This window comes from Rousettus aegyptiacus, unplaced genomic scaffold (assembly GCF_014176215.1).
Source record: "Rousettus aegyptiacus isolate mRouAeg1 unplaced genomic scaffold, mRouAeg1.p scaffold_m13_p_4, whole genome shotgun sequence".
Lineage (NCBI taxonomy): Eukaryota > Metazoa > Chordata > Mammalia > Chiroptera > Pteropodidae > Rousettus > Rousettus aegyptiacus.
Window position 1 is genome coordinate 133,004,459 of NW_023416307.1, and position 25,367 is coordinate 133,029,825.

Here is a 25,367-nt window from a genome sequence, read left to right on the forward strand (position 1 = left end):
GAACTGGTTTTGTGCATTTAACTGACTTTGGAAAAACTGCTAATGCTTTTTCAGTTGTACTAGTTTGCCCCTTCTAGAAGTCTGTGCTTACAGATGCCTCATGTGTATTGTTACCTTTTTCTTTATAAAACACTCGGTGATGTAATAAGTTGTTACTTGATTCTCACAACCACCCTGGGAGAGAAGTACAGGGGTCCTTATCCCCATTTCACAGATGATGAAGTTAAGACTTCAGAGATGTAGACAGGGTGGCTCTGCTTCCTGACTTGCCTTGGATAGTCCTAGCTTGTCCTGGTAGAATTATCAATAGCACCCACTTTCACTCTCAAAATACCCTGTTTTGGATAATAAATTACATTTTCAGCCTAAGTTTGAAAGACTTGTTCAAGTAAGTGGAGGATTCAGTCTTGAACTCAGATTTTTGACATCAAGTTGGTTTTTCTACTACAAAAAAAAAAAATGTGACACGACTTAGATAAAGTTTAACTGAGCGACACAGTGGAAAATACATTTCACGTATCCTCTTCATCGTTCCAAATCAAAACTTCACTTAGGTGTTACTGGGCGGAAGAAAGGAAGCACAGTAGTTAGCTAACAAATCAAATGGCTGGGCTCCTGGGGCAGGGACCTTTGGGGATCGTGTGGATCCCGGTGCCGATTATTAAGGACTGATAAACTGCTGGACTCGTTTTTCTGAGGCCTAGGTTTGAGTGAGATGGGCTGTTTGGCTGGAGAGCTGGCCCATATCCTGAGTTTAACGTTTACTGTTTGTTATCACCTACACATTTTGGGAAGAGTGTATGCTGGAGTGGCCATCTTCATCTTGGTGGGAGAGGAGAGCATCTCTTTAATATGGAACATTTCCCAGTAGTTGGACACCTGATTTGCTTTGATTGTCAGAGTCTGTTGGTTGGAGAATCTGGGACAAGCAGTGCTTGGCTTTCTAGTATCATGGCACTGTCAACTCTGGCTGAGCGGAGAGAGCTAGGGAGAAACCTCAGGCACCCACCACCTAGACGTAACTGCGAGCATGTAGAGGGCCTGGGCCCTGGGCCCCAGTTTCTTGGAGAAACTTCCAGGGAAGTTCAGTCTGATGGCCCTGGCAGCTGGCCTCGGGGTCCTCGGTACACAGCTCATCCTGCAAAGAGGGAGTCCCCCTGGGGGAAGACCCAGCTTAACAGTGCTGTAGCCACAGTGTCTAGCACAGTGTTGACATGCCATAGGCATTCAATATGTTTCCTTGAGCAGCATCAACAGGTGTCAATCTCACCTCTGTGGCTTACATTACCTGTACTACCTCTGGTGAGTCACTTTGTAAAGTAGCAGCAGTGACAATAAGGTGATGATGCAAGTGTACTCTATGGTTCTGTATAGATATGAGCTGTGAAAAATGAGGACCCGCCTCTACTTCTGCTTAACTATGTCCAGAACTTAATTTGTTCATGTCTAAAATGTATAGTGTTAGTGCTTTTCAGTGACATACTTTCGTTCAATAAATTGAGTAATCTAAGAGGCAAGGCTTTTTTCCATTTTACCTCTAGGAATCTAGTCAAATGAAATGGATTTTATTTTAATATCAGCAGACATGTGTTGAGTGCCTACTTTGTGCCCAACCCTGTCATAGGTGCAGGGGACACCGCAGTGCATGAGGCAGGTAAAGTCCCTGCTGTACATGGAACTTACTGTGGTACAGATGAGCCAGAGACTGTCACATGTGATGTGCGCTACGAAGGAAATAAAACAGGGCAAAGCCTGGGGACAGGGTGCTATTGTAAATGGGTGTGTAACATTTGAGCTGAGACTTGAATAAGAAAAAGAGCCGGCCAGGTGCACAGCATTCCTGGCAGAGGGACTGGCAAGAGCCAAGGCTTCGAGGCAGGAAGGAGCTCGGCATGTTCAGGGGAAGGTGGTAGGATGAGAGGTAGGCAGGGCCCAGCTTGTATAAACTGCTGTGGGCTTGGATTAGGAGTTGGACGGCTTTAAGCAGGGAAATGACATATGATTTACATTTTAAATTGGTCATCTATTTGCTTGGGAAAGCACTGTTTTTTGTTGTTGTTGTTGTTGTACTTTGACACCAGATTGGAGGCTATTGACCTAGTCCCAGAAGAGGTGATGGTGGTTTAGAGTAGGATGGTAGTGGTGGAGATGAAGAGCATTGGGTGGATCTAGGAGGGAGGTAGGGCTAGTGGGGTTCACAGATTGAGGGTACAGGTGCAATTAATGAGAGGAGAGGAAACAGATATTTCTAGCTTTGGGATTTGAATAATCTGGATAGATGATGATGGTGACATATATTTGCTAACGTGGAGAAGAATAAGTTTGGAGAAGGGGAAATAACTCAGTTTTGGAATAATCTGGGATGGGAGGTGGGAAGTGGATGGAGTTACAGATGAAACAATATTAGCCATGAGTTATATCAACTTACATTAACTGTTGAATCTGGAACATGGGTTCAATGGAGGTTCATTATATTATTTTTACTAGTTTTATATGTTCGAAATTTCTCATAATAATAAAAAGGAAGAAACTTTGGGAGATAAGAGAGTTCTGTGTTGGATGTGTTGTTTGAAAAGGAAATTCAAATTGGCAGTTGGATATATGAGTTTGGAGTTCACTGCTGGAAATAAAAAAAGTTTAAGCCGTGTAGAGAGTAAGGGAAGAAGGCTCAGGCCTCAGGCCTGGGTGTGTTGACGTTTAGTGGTTAAGCGAGTAGACAGTGAGGCAAGAGGGGAGTCAGCAGGGTGCTGGTGAAACCAAGAGAAAACACGTTTCAGGGAAGGAGGGGCCACCCGTGCTGGATTGTCGTTGGATTTAGCCAATCAGGGAGTGGGTGACCAGAATGACCGGCTTTAGTACATTGCTGAGTGTAAAAGCCTGACTGTATTGTGTTGGAGAGAGAACGGGAGATAAGAAAGTGGAGCCAGGACCATGTATCACTCTTGAGAGCCTTTCACGTGAATGGGAGCAGAGAAATGGGGCAATAGCTGGGTTAAGGGAGGGGATTTTTGGGGGGAGGTGGGGAGTTGTTTGATTTTTTGTTTTTGGTATTTGGAGAAACATTAAAGCACAGTGGTCAAGTGCCTGGATTCCAGTCTCTGCCACTTACTAGCTCTGGGACCTCAAGTTTTCTCATATGTAAAATAGGGATAATAGTAATACTTACCTTTTAGGGTTTTTGTGAAGATCGAATGAATTAAGGTATGTAAAGTACCTGGAACACAGTAAGCTCTCTATATAGGTGTTTGGTGCTGCTGCTGCCGTTATTCAAGGTGGAAGGTCTGAGTGCGCACACATGTTTTTGTGGAGGGAGGAGAAGGGGTGATGTGTGAGAGAGAAGGGGTGATACTTGCTCGAGTGAAAACCTGAGAAGGCAGAGTGGAGGTTGGCCCAGCGGACAGGTTAGCCTTTGGTAGGAACAAAGAAAGTTCATTTGCCAGAATGTAGTGTTGATGGGCATGGGCCACTTAAGTTGTACAGTTGACAGATTTCGTGGTCTTTCCTTGTCAGGAAATCACTTCAGTAAAACCAGTTTCTTTTCGTCAGGGTCCTACTCATCAGATTGGTCCTCTGCCCTAATTTAAATAATGTCTCTGGGCCTTGGTGTCCTTATGTGTAGAATGGTATTTTTGATGATGAGTAAATTTTCCTTCAACTCTGAAATTCTCTGTGCCCTCTTTTGCTTAAGGTCATCTCTAACCTTGGCTTTGTTTAAATTTTTAAGCCAGCAAATGAATGAATGGGAATGAACAGAGGAAGCCAGTCAAGTTTCCCAAAGAAAGACCCATTTCCTGTACAGAGACTTTTGCAGCAGCATCAAGATATCCTACATAAAACCTGCTTTTTAAACCAGTGTGATGGAATTTCCTTTTAGATGCTGACTTCGTCAAAGCATTGAAAATGCGTGCTAGTAAAAGGTTGGCAAATGTATTGTTATTTTATTGAACAGTAGAAGACTCTAAATGTTATTTTATGGAAAACTTCATTTCCTGCCATATGTTTTAACTTAGGACATGGCCAGCTGAGGTTTCAGTTGCGAAATCTTTTGATCCATTAAGTATGAGAACAAGTACAAGTTAAATCATAAAGTTTCTCCATCATGTTTTACTTATTCAGTAAATGTAAGGAAAGAATGGCATACAAGGGCCATGACTACAGATCGTAATCATTCGAAACTAGCTTCAGAATAAAGACGCGGCCTTCAAAAAGATTTTGTTAATGTTTTTAATCCACATTGCTAGAAACCTTTATATAGTGTACATTATTTGTATTAATTAAATAGAATGAAGTGTTCAGAGGGAGGCATGTCTTTAAAGGTATTTCGTGTCACCAGTTAGCAGTTTTGCTCAGGTTATTAGGACAAATAGTGACAGGTATATATTACTGTTTATATTGATGCCAATAAGCATAAAGCGTCTGGGAACATTTTTGGTCAGAGACAATCCAAGTAAAAGTAAGACTTTTTCAATAGAAAGTGTAACGTTTTTCCCTTCTTCATTGAATTTTATATTTAGACATTGGCCAATTTTGGTGATTTTATTTCACGTAGACTGGCATTTGACTGTGAAGAGTGCAAACATGTTTCAGCTGAAATTCTGTGTTCCTCTCCCCCCTCCCTCCAGTGGTTTTGAAAGTTGACTTTTCTGCTACCAGGTGACTCTTTGGGATGTTTTTAAAGCTATGTATCTAGTTTGGTTCATGAATCTGACAGATGCCAGTTAGCTCTCATAGATGAAATAATCTAGCTCTCTGTTTTGTTGTTAACAGATTATTATATTGAAAGAAAATAACTATTGTTTAAAAAATAAACATGTCTTTTTGTAAACCAAAAAAAAATGAGAGCAATAATGTAAGGGAGAATCTTCTGATGATGCTTATTACTTGTCTTTGTAATAACATTTAAAATTGAATGTGTGGCAAACAAAGAAGATTCCTTGTCAAAAAGACATTTTTATGAGTATTTATATTTACATTAACATGTGCTAAGTATGATAAGAAAGGCTGAAATATTTTATGGGTAGAGTTGAAAGGGTGGAGAGAAGAGGAAAGACCTCAGGCGGAGGGTAGGTGGGTAGTGTTTGAGCAAGGCCTGGATAGTGGTTGAGGGATTGTTACACAGGATGGAGAGAGTATGATACCTGCTGAGTGACCTAGGCAGCATTTTGGGAGGCAGGCAAGTGTCAGGTGCCTTTGAGGACCAGCGAGTTATTCAGTTTGGCTGGTAAACCTCTAGCACAGGGATTGAGGAGGAGCTTAAGCTGGAATGAATTACAAAGGCCTTTTAATGTTTTTTCATTTTGTTTTGTTTGTTTCTTTGGTAATTGAATGTTGGAGAGCCCTTGAAGGTTTTTGAGAGTTAGTCAGTGAAGTCAGAACATTAGGAATATTCACCTGTTGGCTTCTTTGAGAGAGACAAGGAGGCTAAGGCAGCAGTTCAAGTGAAAAGAAAAATTTTTTGGCTTAGGATGGTGGCGGGTGTACAAGTGGCAGAAAAGACATGAGCCGAGTTTATGGAACTTGGCTGTGTTAGGGACGTAATGCCTGGAAGAGCCAAAGACTCTGTGTGTGTGTGTGTGTGTGTGCGTGCGCGCGCGCGCGCGTGTCCATGTGCTCATGTACTGATTGAAAATAGATTTGACATTACTGAGTCCAAGATGGGTCTGGAATTAAAATCCTGGTGATGGAAAGCAGCTGATTTTAGGGGGCTTTCAGTAAGGGGTAGCCTTTTCCATCTCTGCATCATGCTCTGCAGCATGGACACCATGCTCAAGAAATGTCTGAATTAATATGGTGGATTTAGTTCTACAAATAAGTGAGTTTATTGTTGGGACAAGACTATCAGGTGATTAAGGGCCAAGCATACCTAAGTTTGGATCCTGACTCAGCTGTTCCTGAGTCATCTTGAACAAGTTGTTGAACCCTTCCATTTCTTCATCTGCAGAATAGAGATGACAGTATTGTGTCTTGGAATATAATATAATTATTCATATTAGCTGAATGGATCAGTGCACATAAAACGTTTAACTCAACATCTGGTGTACACCTGAGATAAATGCTCCCCAGACATTGGCTTTTGTTACTCACAGAAGAATGTAGATGTGAGCCTGTGATGAGCAAAAAAAAACCTAATGAGTTAGGGGTGGGAGGTTAGAGCTTCGGGATGTTTGAGGGCCTCAGCCTTGAGGTGGGAGAGGGAGTAGGAGTGAGGCCGATTAGAGAAAGTCCCATCGACGAAGTGGGAGGAGGAATGGTAAAGAAGGATCGGGTCGTAGGGGCAGGAGAGGACCCGAAGCATTCAATGTCGGGTCTCCCAGGCGAGGAAATGCGTCAGGATGGAAAAGAAGTAAAAAGCATCAAGTTCAGAGAGATCAGAGAGTGTGAGAACTGAGACCAGATATTGAATTTGTTCAGGAAGACATCCACCAACCTTGGAAGGAGAAGTTGTAGGAGAGCGGAGGCCAGGTTACCCATGGTTATGGAGGACATCAGGGAAAAGGGAAGATTCTATCAGATAAAGAAGTATCAGAGGCAGGGATTAAAGGCCAAATTTCTAAAGTAGCTTCAAGACAGTATGGCTTTTAAATTTGTTTTAGCAAAGTAATTGATAGAATGTGTTACAAAGACATTGTCATCCATGAGAACAGTCCCCGTGGGGGTCTGTGAGGTCCTGCATGGCAACACTCATGTGATGGTAAGTACAATAGTAAGTGAAAAAGTGTAATATGTAAGGTAATAACAATAAGGATAAATTCATTATAATTAATGCAATAAGATATATCTGACATAATGAATATGTGCTTACTATGGGCCAGCAGTGTTATAAATGCTTTGCATATATTATATCGTTTAATCCTCCCAGCAGCTCCGAAGTATAGGTGTTGTTATTCTCATTTTATAACTGAGGCGGGCTAGGGTAACGTGCCCAGAGTCACTCAGGTGATAAGTACATTGCGGAGCCAGGATTAAATAGCAGGCGATCTAGAAATAGAGCCCACGCTGTTAATAGCCATACTATGCTGCTTTTATTCTGTCGCTGTATTGTTTAGGACAGGCAAACAGCGTTGGATATCACGTCTGGTGAAGCAGAAGGTCTAGAGGGGGAAAGAACATGAAGGAAAGGGCTGGTAGGAGCCGATGAAGCAGTGTTTCAGAGAGGATAGGCAGGACTAGCATCAGCAGTGCAGGTCAGTGGAGGAAAATCACCCCACTTGCTCCCAGGGAGAGGAGAGAGAGAAGATTAGCAAAATAAAGAGAAAGAGAGCCAAGGGACTTCATAGGTGTAAGAGAAAGACATTTTTAACAGATTTTGAAGTGGTGAGGGAGACCACCATCCATCCTGAGAATTCTCCGGTGGATTGTTAAGAATGTTTCCCGCTGATAGTTTGGTTAGACCTAATCCTATTGGAGACAAGGGGCTGAATGAGCTAGTGTTAGGGTAGAAGGGTCACTGACCTTGAACAGATTTTCAAGGCACCCTTTGGTGGAGCCCTGACAGTAACACCGTCCAAGGAAAATGACTGTATTTTGATCACCTGCTACTGCTCTTGATTTGCTGCCGGAAGTGGAGCCGAACAGCAATAGGACATTGAAGAAGGAGTCATGCTGTCTTTTTTTGCCCATTGTGAAGATATCCCAGGTTTAGGGAGAAAGAGAAACCCAAAGACAGAAGAAACAGAATGAAGGAAATAGAGACATTTTGAATTTGAGGGTTGCTGGCACTTGACTGAAGAGTACCTAACTCAGACCTTTTTAGGATTTTCTGGAAACCAGATACATTGTTTAGAATAGTGCTCCTCAAACTATCTGTAGTGAAGAGCTTTTGTTTTAAGGTTGTAGACCATTTATATTTTGTAAAATATAATTAAAAAGGGATTATAAAAAATAAGTTAAAAAAACAAAGACTTAAGGAGTACAAACCTGCTTTCTATTATTAGATTCAACAGGCACACAATTTACTCTAAAATTATGAAAATAAAGTTTCTAAGTGGTTACTATTTTCACTTCTGAAATTTGCTTGTCATGGATTTCTCGCAGGTTCAGAACAAACACAGACTCACAGCTAATGGTGGGCCTCACTTCGAGGCTGTAGTACTGACAGGATTTAGAAGCCAAACTGACAGGATTGAGAAGCCAAACAGACTCCAAATCCCATTGCCCTTCCCAGAGTGTCCAGCCTGGTGCATGACACATGGCAGACACTCAACAAATAAATGCTTGTTAAATCGTCCCTTTGAGATGATTTTGGTACGCAGAATAAAAGTCAATTTATATTTTAGCAAGTCTCTCAAAAACAAGATAATTAAAATTCATTCACCTGGTGATAGGCAGACTTTTAAAGCAGAGTGTGGTTTACCTTGTTTTGCAATGTTCAAAAACCACATCTTCATAATACCTGAGTTACCAGAAAGCCGCAATTTGTTCTTTGCATGTGTACACACTAACCTCAGCCACGGTTCATCTTTTGACTCAAGGTTGTGTCAGCAGCAAAGGTGTGTGGAGCTGCCAATGAGTCGCCGTCTGTGAAGAGGCTCTGCCTGCTTGTTGCTGATAAGGATTTTTCTTTTAAAGCTGGCCAGTGGTAAGTGGCTCTTGTTTCCTAAGTGTCATGAGTGTTCACGAAGGTGCCATCAGATAGAAGAGCTTGTTTTATTTTCTGGAAAGGGCTTCTGTGGCCAGCTATTTCTCCCGAGGAGTAAGAATTCTAGACCATCTCCATTCAGGGGGAGCCTTTTTTTTTTTTGGCACAGAGAATATGATTTCTTTCCTGGCCCCAGAGCTTACCTCGGTTTTTAGCCCGTGACTCTCTTAGTTATATATGAAAATTGCTGCCTTGAGTTTTCCAGATTGAAACAAAGCATCTAATTCTGGTCCATGGAGCTCACAACTCTGATAATTTTGCTCTGCAAGAATGGTTGCTTATAGAATGCACTGCAGTAATCTAATCTGCTAGAATTATGAGTTGCCGGGTATTGATACGTTTTCAAAAATGAGTCTTCTTTATGTGGAATACAAAATAAACACAGCAGTCTGAGAATAATAACCAGTGATATCACAGAGCTAACTAAACTACCAACTGAATTCCTGCATCACTCCTATTTTATCTGGGTTGAGTTTATTATTGGTGCTGAATTTATCATTAGGAGCCCCCAGTCAGGCCCAGCCCACACCCACTCATGAGTCCACTCCATTCTCTGTGGACTGGTCAGTATGCTGATAGCGTAACAGCCCAGGTGTCCCACTGTTCCTGGGAATGGCCTCAACTGAGCTGAAATTCAGGCTGAATTGTAAATAAAGCAACTTGTATTTCCTTAGGAAAGGTGTGTTTGGGTGTATGTTTCCTTTATTTAAATAAAGCATTCATTTTTAAATGAATTTCTGGCATGTCAATCTCGGTAGTATTTCTTAGGAGTCACTTGACTAAATTTGGCAGTCCATCTGGAAATGTGGTTTTGTTAGAAGGAGGATGTGTGATAATAGCAAGTGTGATAATAGCAAGAGTTAGCAGTCTTGTGTTAATAGTTTGCCTTTGAATTTAGAACTAGAAAACAAGATGCTGATTGCAATAATTTATGTTTGTGAAGCAATTTACTGCAATCTTTGCACATGTTCAGTGATACATATTAAATTCATTTGGGCTGTTTTTTTGGGGGGGTTGGGCAACATTTTTACCCTTCGAAAATAGTTTAGCAGTTATTACATTGAAAAGTAGGAACTTTAATTGTAGTGATCTGTCTTTCCGTATTTTCCTGCTGTGGGACTGTTTGTGTCCTGTGCACAGCATTGTCTCTGTGCCTTCAACTCCGAATCATGCCAACACCCTGTCTCCTGACTAGAAAAAGCCTGCGCACTAGTTTATAATGCTGCTGCTATGGTGTGCCTGCAAGTGTATTAGCACTTACAAACTGTAGTTAGCTGATGAGAGAAACATCATTTCTCTAGTGGTAGATATAGAAATAGGGTCCTATTGTGATCCTCAGGATAAAATTATTCACTGTTGGGTGTTACATATCCTGTATCAGTGAATGGATTTAGTTGCATCACTGACGTTAGGACTGGCTTTAGTGTGTGCCTCTGGCAGACTCCTGCTTCAGAGGGCAGGCATGGGGGTGGTCATCTCCGGCTGGATAGGGGTGCCCTTTCCCCTGCCAGGTGTCCCATCGGCACTCATTCCTGGCTTGTGGACCTTTTTTTTTTTTTTTTTTTTAAAGATTACTCCCTTAGCACTGACTTATTGCATGGCTCTAGGGGCTGTGAGTTCCTTTGGACACTTGACGTGGTGATAGAATGGGCATTTGCTTAGGTTGGTGGCATCCACACCTTCAGTGCGGTTGCTGGGACGGCTTGCACTGTAGGCTCCCTTAGATCATCATCCTGGTAGTAACCTTGTGTGGCACTTTGGGGAGGGGGCAAGGATCAGAGAGTGGATGTGGCTGCCATGCCGTCTGTGTAGTCAGGGTTATCAGAGAGGACTGCTGCTTATGAGGGGGAAGATTGCTTTTGGGTTTATCTTTCCTGTTGGGCCTATGTCTGGGCCATGATCCCACATCTCTGAATCCTCTGACACCTGCTAAAGGGTGACAGGGAGACCTCAGACCTGCCTCAGTGCTCTGGAGCTTTGGTCACAGATCCCAGGTGGACACCTTTGACATAGACCAGAGGCACCGTGTTCTTACTGGGCCCTCCCGAGGGGACTGGTTCCTGTACAAGGAAACCAGTTCCAAGATCTCAAGTAATCCAATCCAGAGAGAAGAAACGGCCTCAAAACCGTCTCTCTCATGAGCAGGGCTAAACCTTTTGGGCTTCTCTCGCCAGTAGTTCCACCACTTAGCCCCTAACTCTTTGGCGAGTCCTGCCCTTGACTTTCTCAGAATTCCTCCTTCCCGAGGACAGAAAGATTGGGACTCCCTCTTGGGGCCAGAGTGTGCCACCCACAGTCCTCATGCGGTGTATGAGTGTCCAGAGTTGTCAGATTCAGTGTTACGTGTGGTGCTCACTGCTGTGGGCCAGGCCCTTCCTCTGAGGGAGGCTGTATCACACTCCTAGTGCTCTGGAGACTGCCCAGCTCACATGTTTGCTTTTCTGTCTGCCCTGTGGCATAGGCATTTTCTGTCTTTCTCTGGGTTTCGGTTTCTGTGTCTTTAAAGAAAGCAGAATGATATTCATATGTCTTGGGAAATGTCAGACACTTAGCACAGTCCCCGATGTTTAACTTTATTAGTTTCCTTTTGTTTTTGTTCCAGCCAGTGTTTCACCCGGTCAGTCAGATCATTTGTGCCGGTGAGGCCCAGGGTCCAGATTCCAATTCTTAGTTCCTCGGCTAGTTCTCCTGCAGTGACGCTGTTGGTTGGAAGAGCAGCAGGCTACGTAGGAGTGGCTGAGCGCGCGTCTCCGCTCTTACGATGCCCCTCGTGCTGCGTGCTCCACATGGGGGCTCCACATGGGGGCTGTGCACAGGACATCACCGGAAGGGAGCAAAGGCAAAGGGGTTTGGAGAGAGAATGGTGTATCTCTGACTTTGTACAAGATAATGTAAGTTTTTATGCTTGAAGGTGACTGGGCTGTACCGAGAGGAGGAGGACACCAAGAAGAAACAGATTAGAGGAGCAAAATTAGAGAAATAAGACTCTACCCCTAGCCTCTAGCATGGCTGCTGCATTGTAGACACAATACAACCTACACAGCTGTGTTCGGCAGCCCTGACTCACACATGACCACATGTAGAAAGTGCTACATTCGTCGATGTCATTGTTCAGATTGTGTCCTCCTCCACTGCTTGTCTGGTGAGTTCTGTGTGTATTTAAGACTCCTCTGCGAAGTCTTTCTTAGTTCTTCTACCCTTGGTAAAATTGACGACTTCTTCCTCTGCTGTCCTTCCTACTACCCATAACTGACCCCCCAGCAATTTTTTTTTAAATAAAACAATGGCTTTATTAATATTTTCCTGGTAAAATCAGTATCACATATGTTGGAGCTAAGAAGAAATCTCTCCTAGGTACAGTATAGGTACTTCTAGACAGATCTCAAATGATGAGCATTTTCTCTCTTTTGCCAAGCAGATTTTGTTGTGGCCCATTTAATTGTATTTATTTGTTAATTTTTCTCCCATTATGATGAGTTTATTGATGGCCGGGACCAAGACCTACTTGCAACCTTTATTTCTAACAGGAGCCACAGTCCCTATACATTGTAGGCAGGTGCCGTCTATAGTGTTTGCACGAGGTGTGAACGAAGGGCTCCGAGTGCTAGAGCTGAGAACTGAGGACTTTTGGGATCTCATAGTAAATAAAGCATCGTCATTCAGCCACCGTTCGCGTGCATGCTGTGTGCTGGGCATTGGGCTGCGTCAGTGGGCAGGACAAGGCTACCTCGTGTGTCACAGCTGGATATGGGTATGTGCCCTTCACCGCAGGATTAGGCTGTTTCTCTCAGTTCTTCATATACTTATGCATCTGGAGGTGCAGTAGTTGTCTCAGCTGTTGGCTCCAAGAGTGCTAATCCTGCAAAGGGCATTTTTAAAGGCACGCGTGTGTGTACAATTCTTTCTTGGACAGATGTTTTATTAAATATGTATTGTGCATATTTCCTTAAATTCATTCAGATGTAGTTTTTATGTCATTCAAATCCCATAGCATTTAATGAAGGAGTCTTTTTTTCCTAAGGGTATCTTTCTAAAGTTTCTAGAGAAGAGGGATTCTCTTTCACTCACCTGAAAATGGTCTTTATCAGCATCAAGCAGCAGAGGGCACTATAGTTCAGGAGATGAAGCAGCAAAAGTAGCTCATTGGTTTTTTTTTAATCATGAACACTGGAGATACTATTAGAACTCCTCTCTAAAAGCATATAGCAATTGTGTTAATAAAATGTTAACTATAATCTTTTAAAATTTGTATCTTGCCTGCAACAAAAGTGAAATTAAGGTATTCATGGAAAAAGTCAAGGAAATATAGGTGAAAGTAGCCTAGGGACCTTTTCTGGAGCAATTCCAGCACAGAACAGCTTTATTTATTTATTTATTTATTTATCTATCTATCTATCTATTTATTTATTTATTTATATTTATTTATTTATTTATTTATTTATTTATTTATTTATTTTAATCCCCCCCGCCTCCCCCAAAAAAGGCCAGATCTTTAAGGTCATAGATCAAAAGAGAACATCTTTCAAGGTCATAGATCAAATCAATAGAGAACATTGTGTGCTTTTCATGTAAGCCTGCTAGTAGGAAAACAACTGAGGAAAATGATACTTTTTCTCTTTGGTGGTGAATTAACATCTAGATTAGATGTTTGTGTTTCCTGGACACTAGGATGAGAATTTTTTGTGGTCCCAGTTTCTCACAAATTTCTTTCCTTGGTGTATGTTACTAGATTTATTGCACTTCCTAGAATTTTCACCAAAAAAGAGTTTCCGTGGCATAGAACTATTGAAGGCTTGAAACTTTTACAAGAGTTCTGGACTTTAGGAGTGTGGTTAGAAGAAATAAATCAGTGGATTTATACAGTATGTAGTCTTTTCTGTGGCTGGCTTCTTTCTCTTAACATGATTTCAGTGTCCATATGTTGTAGTATGTGTTACTACTTTATTCCATGATGTGGCTATACCACATTTTGTTTATACAGTCATCAGTTGATAAACATTTAGATTTTCACTTTTAGGCTATTATCAATAATGCTACTATGAACATTTGTGTGCAAGTGTTTGTGTGAACATATATTTTCATTTCTCTTGGGTATATTTTGTGAATTTAAAAGTGTGATAAAGATCGTCCTCACTGAGTGGAGTTGTGGGTCATACGGTAACTCTGTTTAAGCTTTTCAGGCACTGCCAAACTTTTCCAAAGTGGCCGTGCCATTTTACAATCCTACCACCATGTATAAGGGTTCCAATTCCTGTAGATCCTCCCAAACACTCGCTATTGTCTTTTTGATTAGCCATTCATTCCAGTGTGTGTGAAGTGATAACTCATTGTGATTTTGATTTGCACTTCCCTAATAACATACAATGTTGAACATCTTTTCATGTGTTTATTAGCCATATATATTGTCTTTGAAGATATGTTTTATTCAAATCCTTTGCCCACTTTTTTTGAGTTTTTTTTTTATTACTGAGTTGTAAGAGTTCTTTATATATTCTATATACAAGTTTCTTATCAGATATATGATTTGAAAATACTTTCTCAGTCTGTTGGTTGTCTTTTAACTCTCATGATGGTATCATTTGTAGCAGAAAGTTTTTAATTTTGATGCAGTCTAGTTTATTTATTTTTTTGATCCTTGTGTTTTGGCGTCGTTGCCATGAAGAGTTACTCTTGTGTAAGTCTTCTAAGAGCTTATAATTTTAGCTTTTACATTTATGTCTGTGATCCATTTTAAGTTAATTTTTGTATATGGTGTGAGGTAGGGGTCAAACTTCATTCTTTTTACATGTAGATATTCAGTTGCCCGAGCACCATTTGTTGAAAAGACTTTTCATTGAACTGTGTTGTTATCCTTGTTGAAAATCAACTGGCCATACATTTGAGCATTTGTTTCCAGACTCTCAATTCTTTTTCACTGATCCGTAGGCCTATTTTTATGCCAGTTCCACAGTGTCCATCACTGTACCTTGATAGTAGGTTTTGAAATCAGAAGGTGTGTGTCCTCCAAATTTGTTTTTTTTTTTTTTCAGGATTGTTTTTGATGATTTGGGTTCCTTGAATTTCCATATTAATTTTATGATCAACTTGTAAATTTCTGCAAAGAAACCAGCTGGATTTTGATACATAGTGCATTGAATCTGGAGATCAATTTTGGGAGTATTGCTGTCTTAACAGTATTAAGTCTCCCAATTCATGGTCATGATTTATCTTTGTTTATTTAAATCATTCATATTTTTTCAATAGAGTTTTGTGGTTTTTATTGTCCACATCTTATGCTTCTTTTGCTAAATTTATTCTCAATTAATTTATTCTTTTTATGCTATTACAAATAGAATTATTTTCCTTAATTTCATATTTAGATTGTTCATTACTAGTATATAGAAATACAATTGGTTTTTGTTATTGACCTTGTATTCTGCAACCTTATTTCACTTGTTAATCAGTCTAATATCTTTACAGTCAGTTCCTTAGGATTTTCTATATACAGTATCATGTCATCTGTAACCTCTTTCTCTCGAATCTGGATGCCTTTTATTTTATTTTTTTATTTAATTGTCTTGGTTAGAGCCTCTAACACAGTGTAGATAGAGGTGGTAGGAACAGACATCCTTGTCTTGTTTCTGTTCTTGGAGTAGGGGACTCTAAGCCTTTCACCATTAAATATGATGTTAGCTGTGGATATTTTGTAAATGGCCTTTGTCAGGTCGAGGAAGTTCCCATTTAGTCCTCATTTGTTGAGCATTTTTATTATGTAAAGGTGTTGAATTTTATCAGATGCCTTTTCTGCATATATTGATCATGTGTGTTCTGTCCTTTATTCTACTAGTTGGTGTATTCCATTGATTGATTCTCAGATATTAAACCCACCTTATATTTCTGGAATTTTTGCATCTGTATTCACAAGGGCCATTGATTTATAGTTTCTTTTCATGTGGTATCTTTCTCTGGTTTTTATAGCAAGGTAGTAGCAATACTGGCCTCATAGAATGAGTCGGGAAGTCTTTACTGTTTTGGGGGGAAAAGTTTATGAAAGATTAGTATTCTTTAAATGTTTGGTAGTATTCACGGGTGATGTCACCTGAACCTATTCTTTTCTTTGTGGGAAGTTTTAAAATTACTAATTTAATTCATTTACTTGTTATGGGTCTGTCAGATTTTCTGTTTCTTCTTAAGTCCAATTTCGTAGTTTGCATCTTTCTGGGAATTTGTCCATTTCATCAAAGTAATCTAATTTTTTTGTCAAACTGTTGTTCATAGAATTCCTTTTAATCTTTTATTTTTGTAAGGCTGGTGATGATGTCCCCTCTTTCATTCTTGAATTTAGTAATTTTATCTTTTCTCTTTTTTACTTAGTCTAGTTAAGTTTGTCAGTTTTGTTTACCTTGTTACTCACTTTTTAAATTGCTTCAACAGTAATAATTTATTTGCCTTTCCTTTTAGGATTGATTTCTTTATCCCAGGAGTCTCTGTGGTTGGTGGGTTCTCAATATGCTCTAGCCCCAGACTGCTAGAACAAGAGAGGATGATAGAATTGGCAGTGAAATATACAAACCACCCTCCTGCTCTCTGGATTCACAATCAGGTGAGCAAACCTGTGTTTAAACTTAAAAGGTTAGAACATCTCTACTTCCCAGAAAATTTGTGTTCAGATCACTTAATCTAAGAAATCTAGGCTTGAGTGAAAAGGGTACATGTTCACAGAAAGCCCCTTATTCCAAGAATTCAGACTCTAAAAGGTCAGGGGAGCAGAATCTTTTTGATGCATTAAGGCTGACTCAAAGATACTTAGGGGTCTGGAAATATCTTCTGGGTCACCAAACTCCATTCAGTTGAATACTACTTGAGGAGTAAAACATTCAACTTTATATGTAAGTTTTTTGAAAATTGGCTCTTTGTACATCTTGTAATTGGTAAATCTACAAATCAGATTATTTTGTCCTAACCGTCCTAAATTAAGGGCATTAAACTATCATTCTGTTACTATTTGGAGGAGAAACAGTCTCTGATTATATATTACTCATGCCCAGAGCTGAGCCAGTGCTAATCCTGTGGTGCCACTGCCTCTTCATTTTAGTCTCTAGAGAGTTCTTCACATGGGATTCTGAGAGGGAATCTACATTTGCTGCTAATAACCCATGCTTCCTCATGGGGCTCAAACACAATCCTACATAAGCTGCCCGTTGATTCCCTACTAGAAGTCCGATAGCAAAGAATGAACTCGGAGCAGATCAGTTATTGTCTTCTTAGGTTTTGACCCATTTCTTTCTTTCTTTTTTATTGCCATCCGCTTTACTTCTAGAGTGTGTCTACTTTATTTACCAGCAACTGATCCCATCCCAGGCATTTTCTTTTCCCCTTTACCAAAAAGGAATATACCAGTACAGATATTGTAGATCTATATAGATAAACTGATTTTCGAATTTACATGGAAGAGCAGAGGAACTCAAATAGGTGAAATAATTTTGAAAAAGAAGACTAAAGTGGAAAGAATCACAAAATTCAAATTTAAGGTTAAAATAAAGCTACATAATCAGAACAATGTGGTTTTGGTAAAGGGATAGACAATACAGATCGATGGAACAGAATAAAGAGCTCAGAGATAGACTGGCACCCATGTAGCCATTTGATTTTTGACAAAGGTGCTAAAGAAATTCAATGTTGAAAGGATAACTTTTTCAATAACTAGTGTTGGAACAATTGTTTATCCATATGCAAAAAAAAAAATAAATAAAACTTGACCTAAATCTCATACTTTATAGTCAAGATTAACTCAAAATAGGTTTTAGATCTAAGTATAAAACATGAAACTATAAAAAATTTTAGAAGAAAACAGAAAATATTCTGAACTTGAGGGTAGGCAAACAGTTCTTAGATATGATACCAAAAGCAAGATCCATAAAAGACTGATGTCTAGGACTTAATCAAAAATAAAAGTTTTTTTTCTGCAAAAGACACTATTAACAGAATTTAAGAAAACAAGCTACAGACTAGGAGAAAGTATTTACAAATTAGATATCCAACAAAGGACTTGTATCCAGAATATATAAAGAATTCTCAAAAAATCAGCAAAAAGAAAACAACGAACAATTTTAAAATGGCCAAAGGGTCGAATAGACACTTCACTAAAAAGGATATAAAGGTGGCAAATAAGCAATGAAAAGATGTTTAACATCTTATAACGTTAACCATTAGGGAAATGCAGAGTAAAACCATATGTAGTGGGATATCTCTACAGACCTATTAGAATGACTAAAATTAAAAATATTGACAATACCAAGTGCCAACAAGGTTGGGGAGCAACTGGAACTCACTTGTATTGCTGACAGGAATGCAAGATACTTCAGCCATTCCGGAAGTTTCATGTGAAATTACATATACACTTACCATAAGACCCAGCAGTTCCACAGACATGAAAGCTCTGTTCATATTAAAACCTGTATGTGAATGTTTGTAGTGGTTCTAGTTCTAATTATCAAAAATTGGAAATACCCCAAGCGTCCCTCAGTAGGTGAATGTATAAACAACACATTCACACAACGTATTGTTATTCAGCAATAAAAACAGATGGACTATTTATTAATGACATCCAACACTTTGGGTGAATCTCAGAGGCATTATGTTGAATGAAAGAAGGCAGTCTCAAAGGTTACGTGCTATATAATCCCACTTATGTCACATTCTGGAAGACAAAAATACAATGATGGAAAATAGATCAGTGGCTGGCAGGTATTGGGGTGGGGAAGGGTGTAAGTATAAAAGGGTAGCACAAGGGATTTTTTTGGGGGTAAGAAACTTATATCTTGATTCTCATGGTTGGTAGTTACACAGATTCATGTATCCGTTAGAATTCATAGAACTATGCACAAAAGAAAGTTTTATTGTAATTTTTTTAAAAAAGGATTTTTAAATATATGGATACATCAAAAAAAAAAAGTATGTTCTGCTTTTGGTTTACATGTCAAGTTGTGTCTGTTCGGAATAACCCTTAGCTGCTTGCCTTAACATTTCCATTGTAAATGTATCCTGTCACATTTTTATCTTCCGACCTCTAAGTTCTTCCTTTGGTGTGCTTTTAGATGCATCATTCCTTTTTAGGTTTTCTTTGGATTTTTCACCCATTACTCTCTCTAGGCTACATCCTGAGTCTCTAAAATATGCTGCCGGCACCAGCAAGGTGTTCACATGCCCTGCACTCACTGTCAGAATGAGCTTAGCCATCCCAGCTCCTAGTTCCATGAGCTCCTCCATTTGTCGGCCTCCCATGTGACCTGACCTGGTCCTGGTCCATAGCTCCCTGCTTGGTTTCATGCCTCATTGGCATTTCAGTGAAGGAACTGTAGAAAATTTCCAAGTAGCATTGCTTGAATGCACATCCTAATTGTAGTGCCTGCTCCACTCTGCCCAGTGGGAGTTGCAAACAGCCTTTATGAAGTCAGGTTTTTCTTGGAACCTTCTCAGGTGGCTGTAGTCCTCCTGAGGAATTGTCTTATTAAACTATTAGAGTGGACAATGGAGGCATGCGTATGTCTGGGTGGCAGCAGGCTGCTCCGTTGGGATGTGGGATAAAGTGCCATAAATGGCTTCCTTTGTTTTATCTGCTTTGGCTCAAGCTCCTGGCAGAGGAAAGGGTTCTAGACAGGTATTGTGTTCCTGCTCCAGTTGCTGTGGACAAGTTGTTTTATAAGTAGAAAATCTATACCTAAATTAGATACATTGCTATGTAACTGAAGGTAATATCTTTTAACTTGCTTCCATATTATAGTGTACAATACTTTTTGTGTTCATACTACCCTAGCGGTTTTTATTGATCAACAAAAGACAAGGATGGCTTTTGATTTTTTTCCAGATGCTGCAAATTAGAAGATAGATCTACTGGAGATTATTTTGTCACTAAGGAGACACAGGCTTCTTGAGTATTATCTTTCCCCTGGGGCGTGTTATCTTGTCAATTTTAGGGTTGAAAATACTGTGGCTTCTGAAAACAATAACCTAAAGGCTTTCATTGCTGTCATTCCTAAGCATGCTGAAGATGACCACTGGAGAAACTTATTTCTCTTACATTTCTTAATCTCTTTTACACTTAGATTCTTAGAGATAAAGAAGTGTACAGGCAAGCAAGCGGGGGAGGCAGGGCATAAAGAGAAGAAATCCATTATCATTGTTAGGCAGAGCCTCTCGTATCATAAAGTCTATTTTCAAGACTTGAAAAGAAGGAGCATTTTAAAGCACTTTGGTAGCCAGTGTAGTGATGCCTAGATTTTAGTTATTACTAACAGAATGCTCCTTGCTGCTAATTTCTTTTGTCAAAAATGAAAACCCACTTACCACCGTCATGTGAAAATCTGCATATTTAAAATAGCTAAGTTCAGATGTGTTTATCCCTCCTCAGAGAAAGGATTTCTGTTTATTTAACAGTTCTTTACCAAAAAAAAAAAAAAAAAAAAAAAAAAAAAGATCTATTTTGTGAATTCAAATAATTTTCATATTTTTCCTTAGATTTTCTGTAAGATTAACTATTCTTTAAGATGTAGAACCCCAAATGAAATTCATGTCCAAAAGTACTTAGTGCCTGTTTGCCATGCAAAGTGCCAAGGTGTGAATGCTGAAGGTTTGGTCTTCGAAAAGCACATGGTACATTATTACTTTTTGGGAGGGAGTTTGTTTAGTTGGTTTATGTCAAGAATGTGTAATGGAACAAGCCCATGCTCTTATTTAAGTTTCTCTATACTTAGATTCTGTTCTTTAGAGACAAGGAAGAAGGAAGCGGGCACCCCAACACCTTTTCTTCTGGACAGCCACAGTGACCAGATACCCTCCTCTATGGAGCTGGATGCCAGCAGGCTGTTTTCTCCCACAGTGTGTCATGTGATGCCCACCACAGCCCTGTGGGGTGAGCAGGACAGGTGCTGGCACCCGTTTTCCAGATGCGGCAGCAGAGGCAGAGAAGGGAAGAGACTTGCTGGATATCATAGGGGCTGGGATTAAAATTCAGTCTTCTGGCTCCTAGATCAGTACATTTTTTCTCCAAACTAGTTGTTTTCAACTGTGTCTGACCCAGTGGCCCCTTTCTAGAACTGTCCTGAAATGAAATTCAGAGTTAATGTAATCAACACAAACATTTTTTTAGAGGCAGCATAATTCTCTTAAGTGGGATACAAAGGAGAAATAAAGGAAAATGATTCATAACCAAAGACTATGTACTTCAATATATAAATGGTTAGGTATATCTAAACTAGAAGATAGAATGAAGTAGTCAGTAGAACATGGAATCACCATGAATATACTGTCTACAGATGCGGGTGGTACTTACAGGTCGTATGGTGACAGAAGGACCATGCACACATGTTACCACCTGGGATGTGGTTTCCCAGAAGAGCATACATGTGTGGTAAAGTTCTGAGCACAACGAGTACAGTCTGCATGGTAGTTACCTTCTGGAAAACTCAGCTGTGTTAAGTTTGTGCAAAAAATACCCTGGTTTTTTTTTTTTTTTTTTTTTTGGTAAGATGAGGGTCTAGTTTCAGATCATTACGGAACAGTTGTTGTCAGCTACATGTATGTCTCATGGGTCAGAGAGCAGTCCGTGCAGGGAAGTCCTGTGCATCGCAGTTAGTGGTATACTGCTACACCAGCTCTCTGGGTAAGACAAGCCCTGATCTGCAGCATTTGCTGATTTCTGTGCTGTAAATAATGCCAAAGTGGCTGATTTCAAGCTGCTGATAGATGCTCGCTCACAAAATTCCTGCAGATTTAACCATCAGCTTAGTAGGAGCCAGCTCCTGGACAATGCTAACGTCACAGGACATCTAGCATCTCTGGCCCTGCCTTCTGAATGTTAGTTGGGTTCTGCATATCACTGTGATAATAGAGAAGTGTCACCACAAGTTTCCAAAACAGCCCCCTCGGGCAGTATCACCTCCATGGAGAACCAGTGCATTCAACTCTGATGGTATTTCTGGTGTAAGTGACCTCACCAAGTAGCAGGTGCTTTGTGTAGTACCCCCTGTAGTATGTGGTACTCACCCCCTCGCGTAGGTGGTACTCACCGCCTAGAGTACGTGGTACTCACCCCCTAGTGTGAAGTATCAGTCTCCTGTCCCTGCTCCAGGAAGGCACGAAAAGTACTGAACGTGCTGCAGTGCTGGCCTCCGTCTGTGGAGTCGGTCTGGCTGTGCCTTGCTGGTAACCAGGAGGAAGCCCTCAGTACCCACACTCCTCAGCCCCCGTGAGGCCAGGGCAGCCGCAGTTAGTGACACTTGCCCCGTCCTGCCCCTCCTATTCCATGGCTTTGATCGGAACAGGAGCGCCACTCAGAAAAGGAAACTCACGCTTCAGAGCTGTCCCCCGAGTCCAGTGCCTCTTTCCACAGCCCAGTTCCTCACCTAAGAAGTTAACAAATGACAAAATTACTCGAGTTTCCTTTCCTCAGTACCGGAGTGGCTGTGCAGTATGGATCACAAAGGCAGAGCGGCAAGTGGCCTGTATAATGGACAAGTGGAGTCAGTTCACAGGGCCCTGGGAAACTTGAGAGCAAGCTGCAGAAATAGTCCTAAATACTGATAAAAATGCAGGAGGTAGACACCGTCAGTTTTATTAAATAAGAAGATTTGATTTAAGACCTGAGCTACAAAGGACTAAAGGGTCTTTTCTTTCTTCCTTAGTGTACACTTGACTCTGAAGTGGCCGTGAGAGTGGGAGGAGAGTTCTTCTTCGACCCTGAGCCTTCAGATGTCTCCAGAAACCTCGTGTTGATTGCAGGAGGAGTCGGAATTAACCCTCTGCTTTCCATCCTGCGGCACTCGGCAGATCTCCACAGAGAACGGGCAAACAAAGGAAGTGGATACGAGATCGGAACAATAAAATTATTCTACAGTGCAAAAAACACCAGTGAACTCCTGTTTAAGGTAAGGGGGAGATGTATGTTTCACAGCTTGCTGTGAACAAACTCATGTTATCATAACTGTTCATGGAACTTTCCTCTCAGTTGTCTTCTCTGTAACAGTTAAAACAAGAAACCTGACCAGGCTTAGTCATGTTTAAATGGGAATTAATCACCACGTCTTACCCAGGACAGTTAAAATAGCTGGTGTTGAGGAGGCTCCCGGTGGCGTGACAGGGCAGGGCGGGTGGGCTTCAGTCTGGAGGTGGATCAACATTGGAGTCTCCATGGCCCTGAGACTCCAGAGTCAAGCGACCTGCACGGGCGCTCGAATCACGAGGGCGGGTGAGATGGCCACAGTTTGGATCCGTCTGGGTAAATGAAACCCCCACCGGTCGCATCTGTTGAAACCGAGTACGCTCGATGGAGAAGGCTTTCACTCTGGATTGCTCTGCAGCTGCAAGGATGAACAAAAGAACAGAAACAGCTAAAAGACACAACTGTGGTCAGTGAAACCGCTGCTTAATTGCCAAGGCTTGAGAAAAAGGGAAAAGAGAAAACTCCCGGAGAGTTAGTAACATGCTTGTTAGCATATTCAGATTTCAATTAAAGCCAAATAGCCCTCTGTACTCTGAATGCTCTGGCCTGCTAGGCTGCAAACAATATCTCTCTAAGTGGAGAGTGAGAGCCGCAGACGTGCGCAGAATGGGAGGCGAGGTTCGGCGTCAGTGGTTGTACACATCTGTTTTGATTTTTTTAAATTGTAGTGTGACCAAATATGTTTGACATTCCAGAAAAATATCCTCGATTTAGTAAATGAATTTCCTGAGAAGATTGCATGCAGTTTGCACGTTACAAAACAGACTACACAAATCAGTGCAGAACTCAAGCCATACATCACGGGTGAGTCCCCTAAAGATATTTTGACTATCTCCACACAGTTATTTGATGGACATACCAGTTGGTTGAGTGTCGATGCTTTATTGTTGGGAGTTGCTGGCTGGGCATGTCACTACCTGGGGAATTGAGAGGCGATTCATCATGAAAAAATAAGGAGAGATTCAGTTGGATTTACTTATTTTATACAGGTTTCCTGTCGCCCATATTAAAAATTGATTTTCACATTTTTTAGGGGACCTTTGCATCATCACTGTAGTATGCATACAAAGAATTTATATTCCAGCTTTGACTGATCAATGCCATTAATGGTAATTTAAATTACTTGTGGTTTCCCCTGCCTGGAAGGGTTTTTCACAAAAGTTTCTTTGCTGAAGGCAGTTTTGAATCTCTACCAGAGTCAGTAAGTTAACTGGCACTGCCAGAAGGCAACATGATTAGTGTCCCACTCCACTTGCCATAAGTTTAGGAAAACAGAAGGTGCACTCTGCTGGGTCTGGTCCCACATGCCAACGGGAGCCGTCGTGTGAGTGACTTAAGACCTGAGTCACTAAGTTTGAGTTACTGAAAATAAACACTGTTGCTGAGTTGTGATTAGTCTTTCCACATTTCAATACAAACATGTCTGGCTTAATTTGGCATTTATTCTGTTTCTTGGTAGAAGGAAGAATAACGGAGAAGGAGATTAGAGATCATATTTCAAAAGAGACTTTGTTCTATATTTGCGGCCCACCTCCGATGACAGACTTTTTCTCCAAGCAACTGGAAAACAGCCATGTTCCCAAAGAACACATTTGCTTTGAGAAATGGTGGTAGGGAGTGGGCAAAGGTAGAAAAGAGAATGCTGTGAGATCCACTCAGGACAGTAACAAGTAGTACATGATTTGTGAGAAGATGAATTTACTTCTACTCAGCCTTGTTTTGCAAGACTGTGAACTAAGTGACCCACTGGAGAGTAACAGAAAACCCAGCTGAGAGACTTAAATAATAAACTTTTTGCAAAGACTTCATCGATTAAACTTTTTTATTGTATTGATTTTCTTTTATTAATAACTGTTTGATTATCTCATGATGTGCCTTGAATTGGTCAATGTAGATTTTCTTTCCTCTGAGGGAAAAAAAGACAGATACTTACATTTAATCATACGAAAATATAGTTTTGTGTGTGAAATGTAGGCTATCTTTAAATTATTTGACAGCAGTCTATATATCTCATTTTCAATAAACTTGTAATTTAAACACATTCTTAATAATGTTACTTTGAAAATTCTTTATACATAATGTCTTAGTTGACCTTACTGTGGCCTCTTCAGATCATCGAAGTCAGGTTTGGAAATAGAAAATTATTAGGAAAAGTGCTTTAGGGAATTGAGTAACCAGCATGTTTGCTTAATGTTAATGACTATCTTAAGTATGCATCCTGAATAATTGTTAAGTTTATTCTCAAATGAAACCTTCTCTGTGTTCTGTGTCTTGGCTGCCTGACTTCCCTGTACATGGAGGAGGAGGCTTCTCGTTGGGGACAAAGGTATTGGTGACTGCTGTGTTCCATGTTGAATCTGCCTCTGATGGCTGGGCTGGCTGGCTGTCGGAGTATGCTTAGGATCAATTAGGGGACATACCGCTATTTCAAAATCCCGCTCTGCCTTTTATTTCATTCCTTTGCCCAGGGTCTTTCCTGGCAATAGCAAGCTCCTCGACACATACTTTTGTCGAGTGACTGAAAGAAAACAAAGAAAGTTGCACACCTTGCTAAGCGTGGGGTGGGGAGGCAGTTTCCCGGATGGGTGAGAGAATGGTGGGACCAGGCCATCCCTTCTGACAACCAGTCTGCCTGCTTGGAGAACATTATGGATACAGGTGTCTGGGAAGAAGGACAGATCAGTGGTGGAGACCCACGAGCTCCAGGCAAGGAGATTCTGTTCTTGAGCTGGTGAGAGAAGAGAGGTTGCC

The 25,367-nt window shown here is 40.7% G+C and overlaps 1 protein-coding gene across 3 annotated transcripts in view; it reads left to right on the plus strand.

Moving 5' to 3' along the window:
* OXNAD1 (oxidoreductase NAD binding domain containing 1) overlaps positions 1-24,657 on the plus strand; it is a 34,784-nt gene extending 10,127 nt beyond the window's left edge. For all 3 annotated transcript variants that reach the window (XR_001596317.2, XM_016140223.2, XM_016140224.2), the window contains 5 exons: positions 8,472-8,578; positions 16,079-16,220; positions 22,300-22,542; positions 23,312-23,420; positions 24,076-24,657. Coding sequence is in view for 2 of the 3 variants with exons in the window: in XM_016140223.2 (XP_015995709.2) it covers positions 8,472-8,578; positions 16,079-16,220; positions 22,300-22,542; positions 23,312-23,420; positions 24,076-24,230 (756 nt within the window). In the remaining variant the exon portion in view is untranslated. The remainder of the gene's footprint in view (positions 1-8,471; positions 8,579-16,078; positions 16,221-22,299; positions 22,543-23,311; positions 23,421-24,075) is intronic.
* The last annotated feature ends 710 nt before the right edge of the window (positions 24,658-25,367 follow it).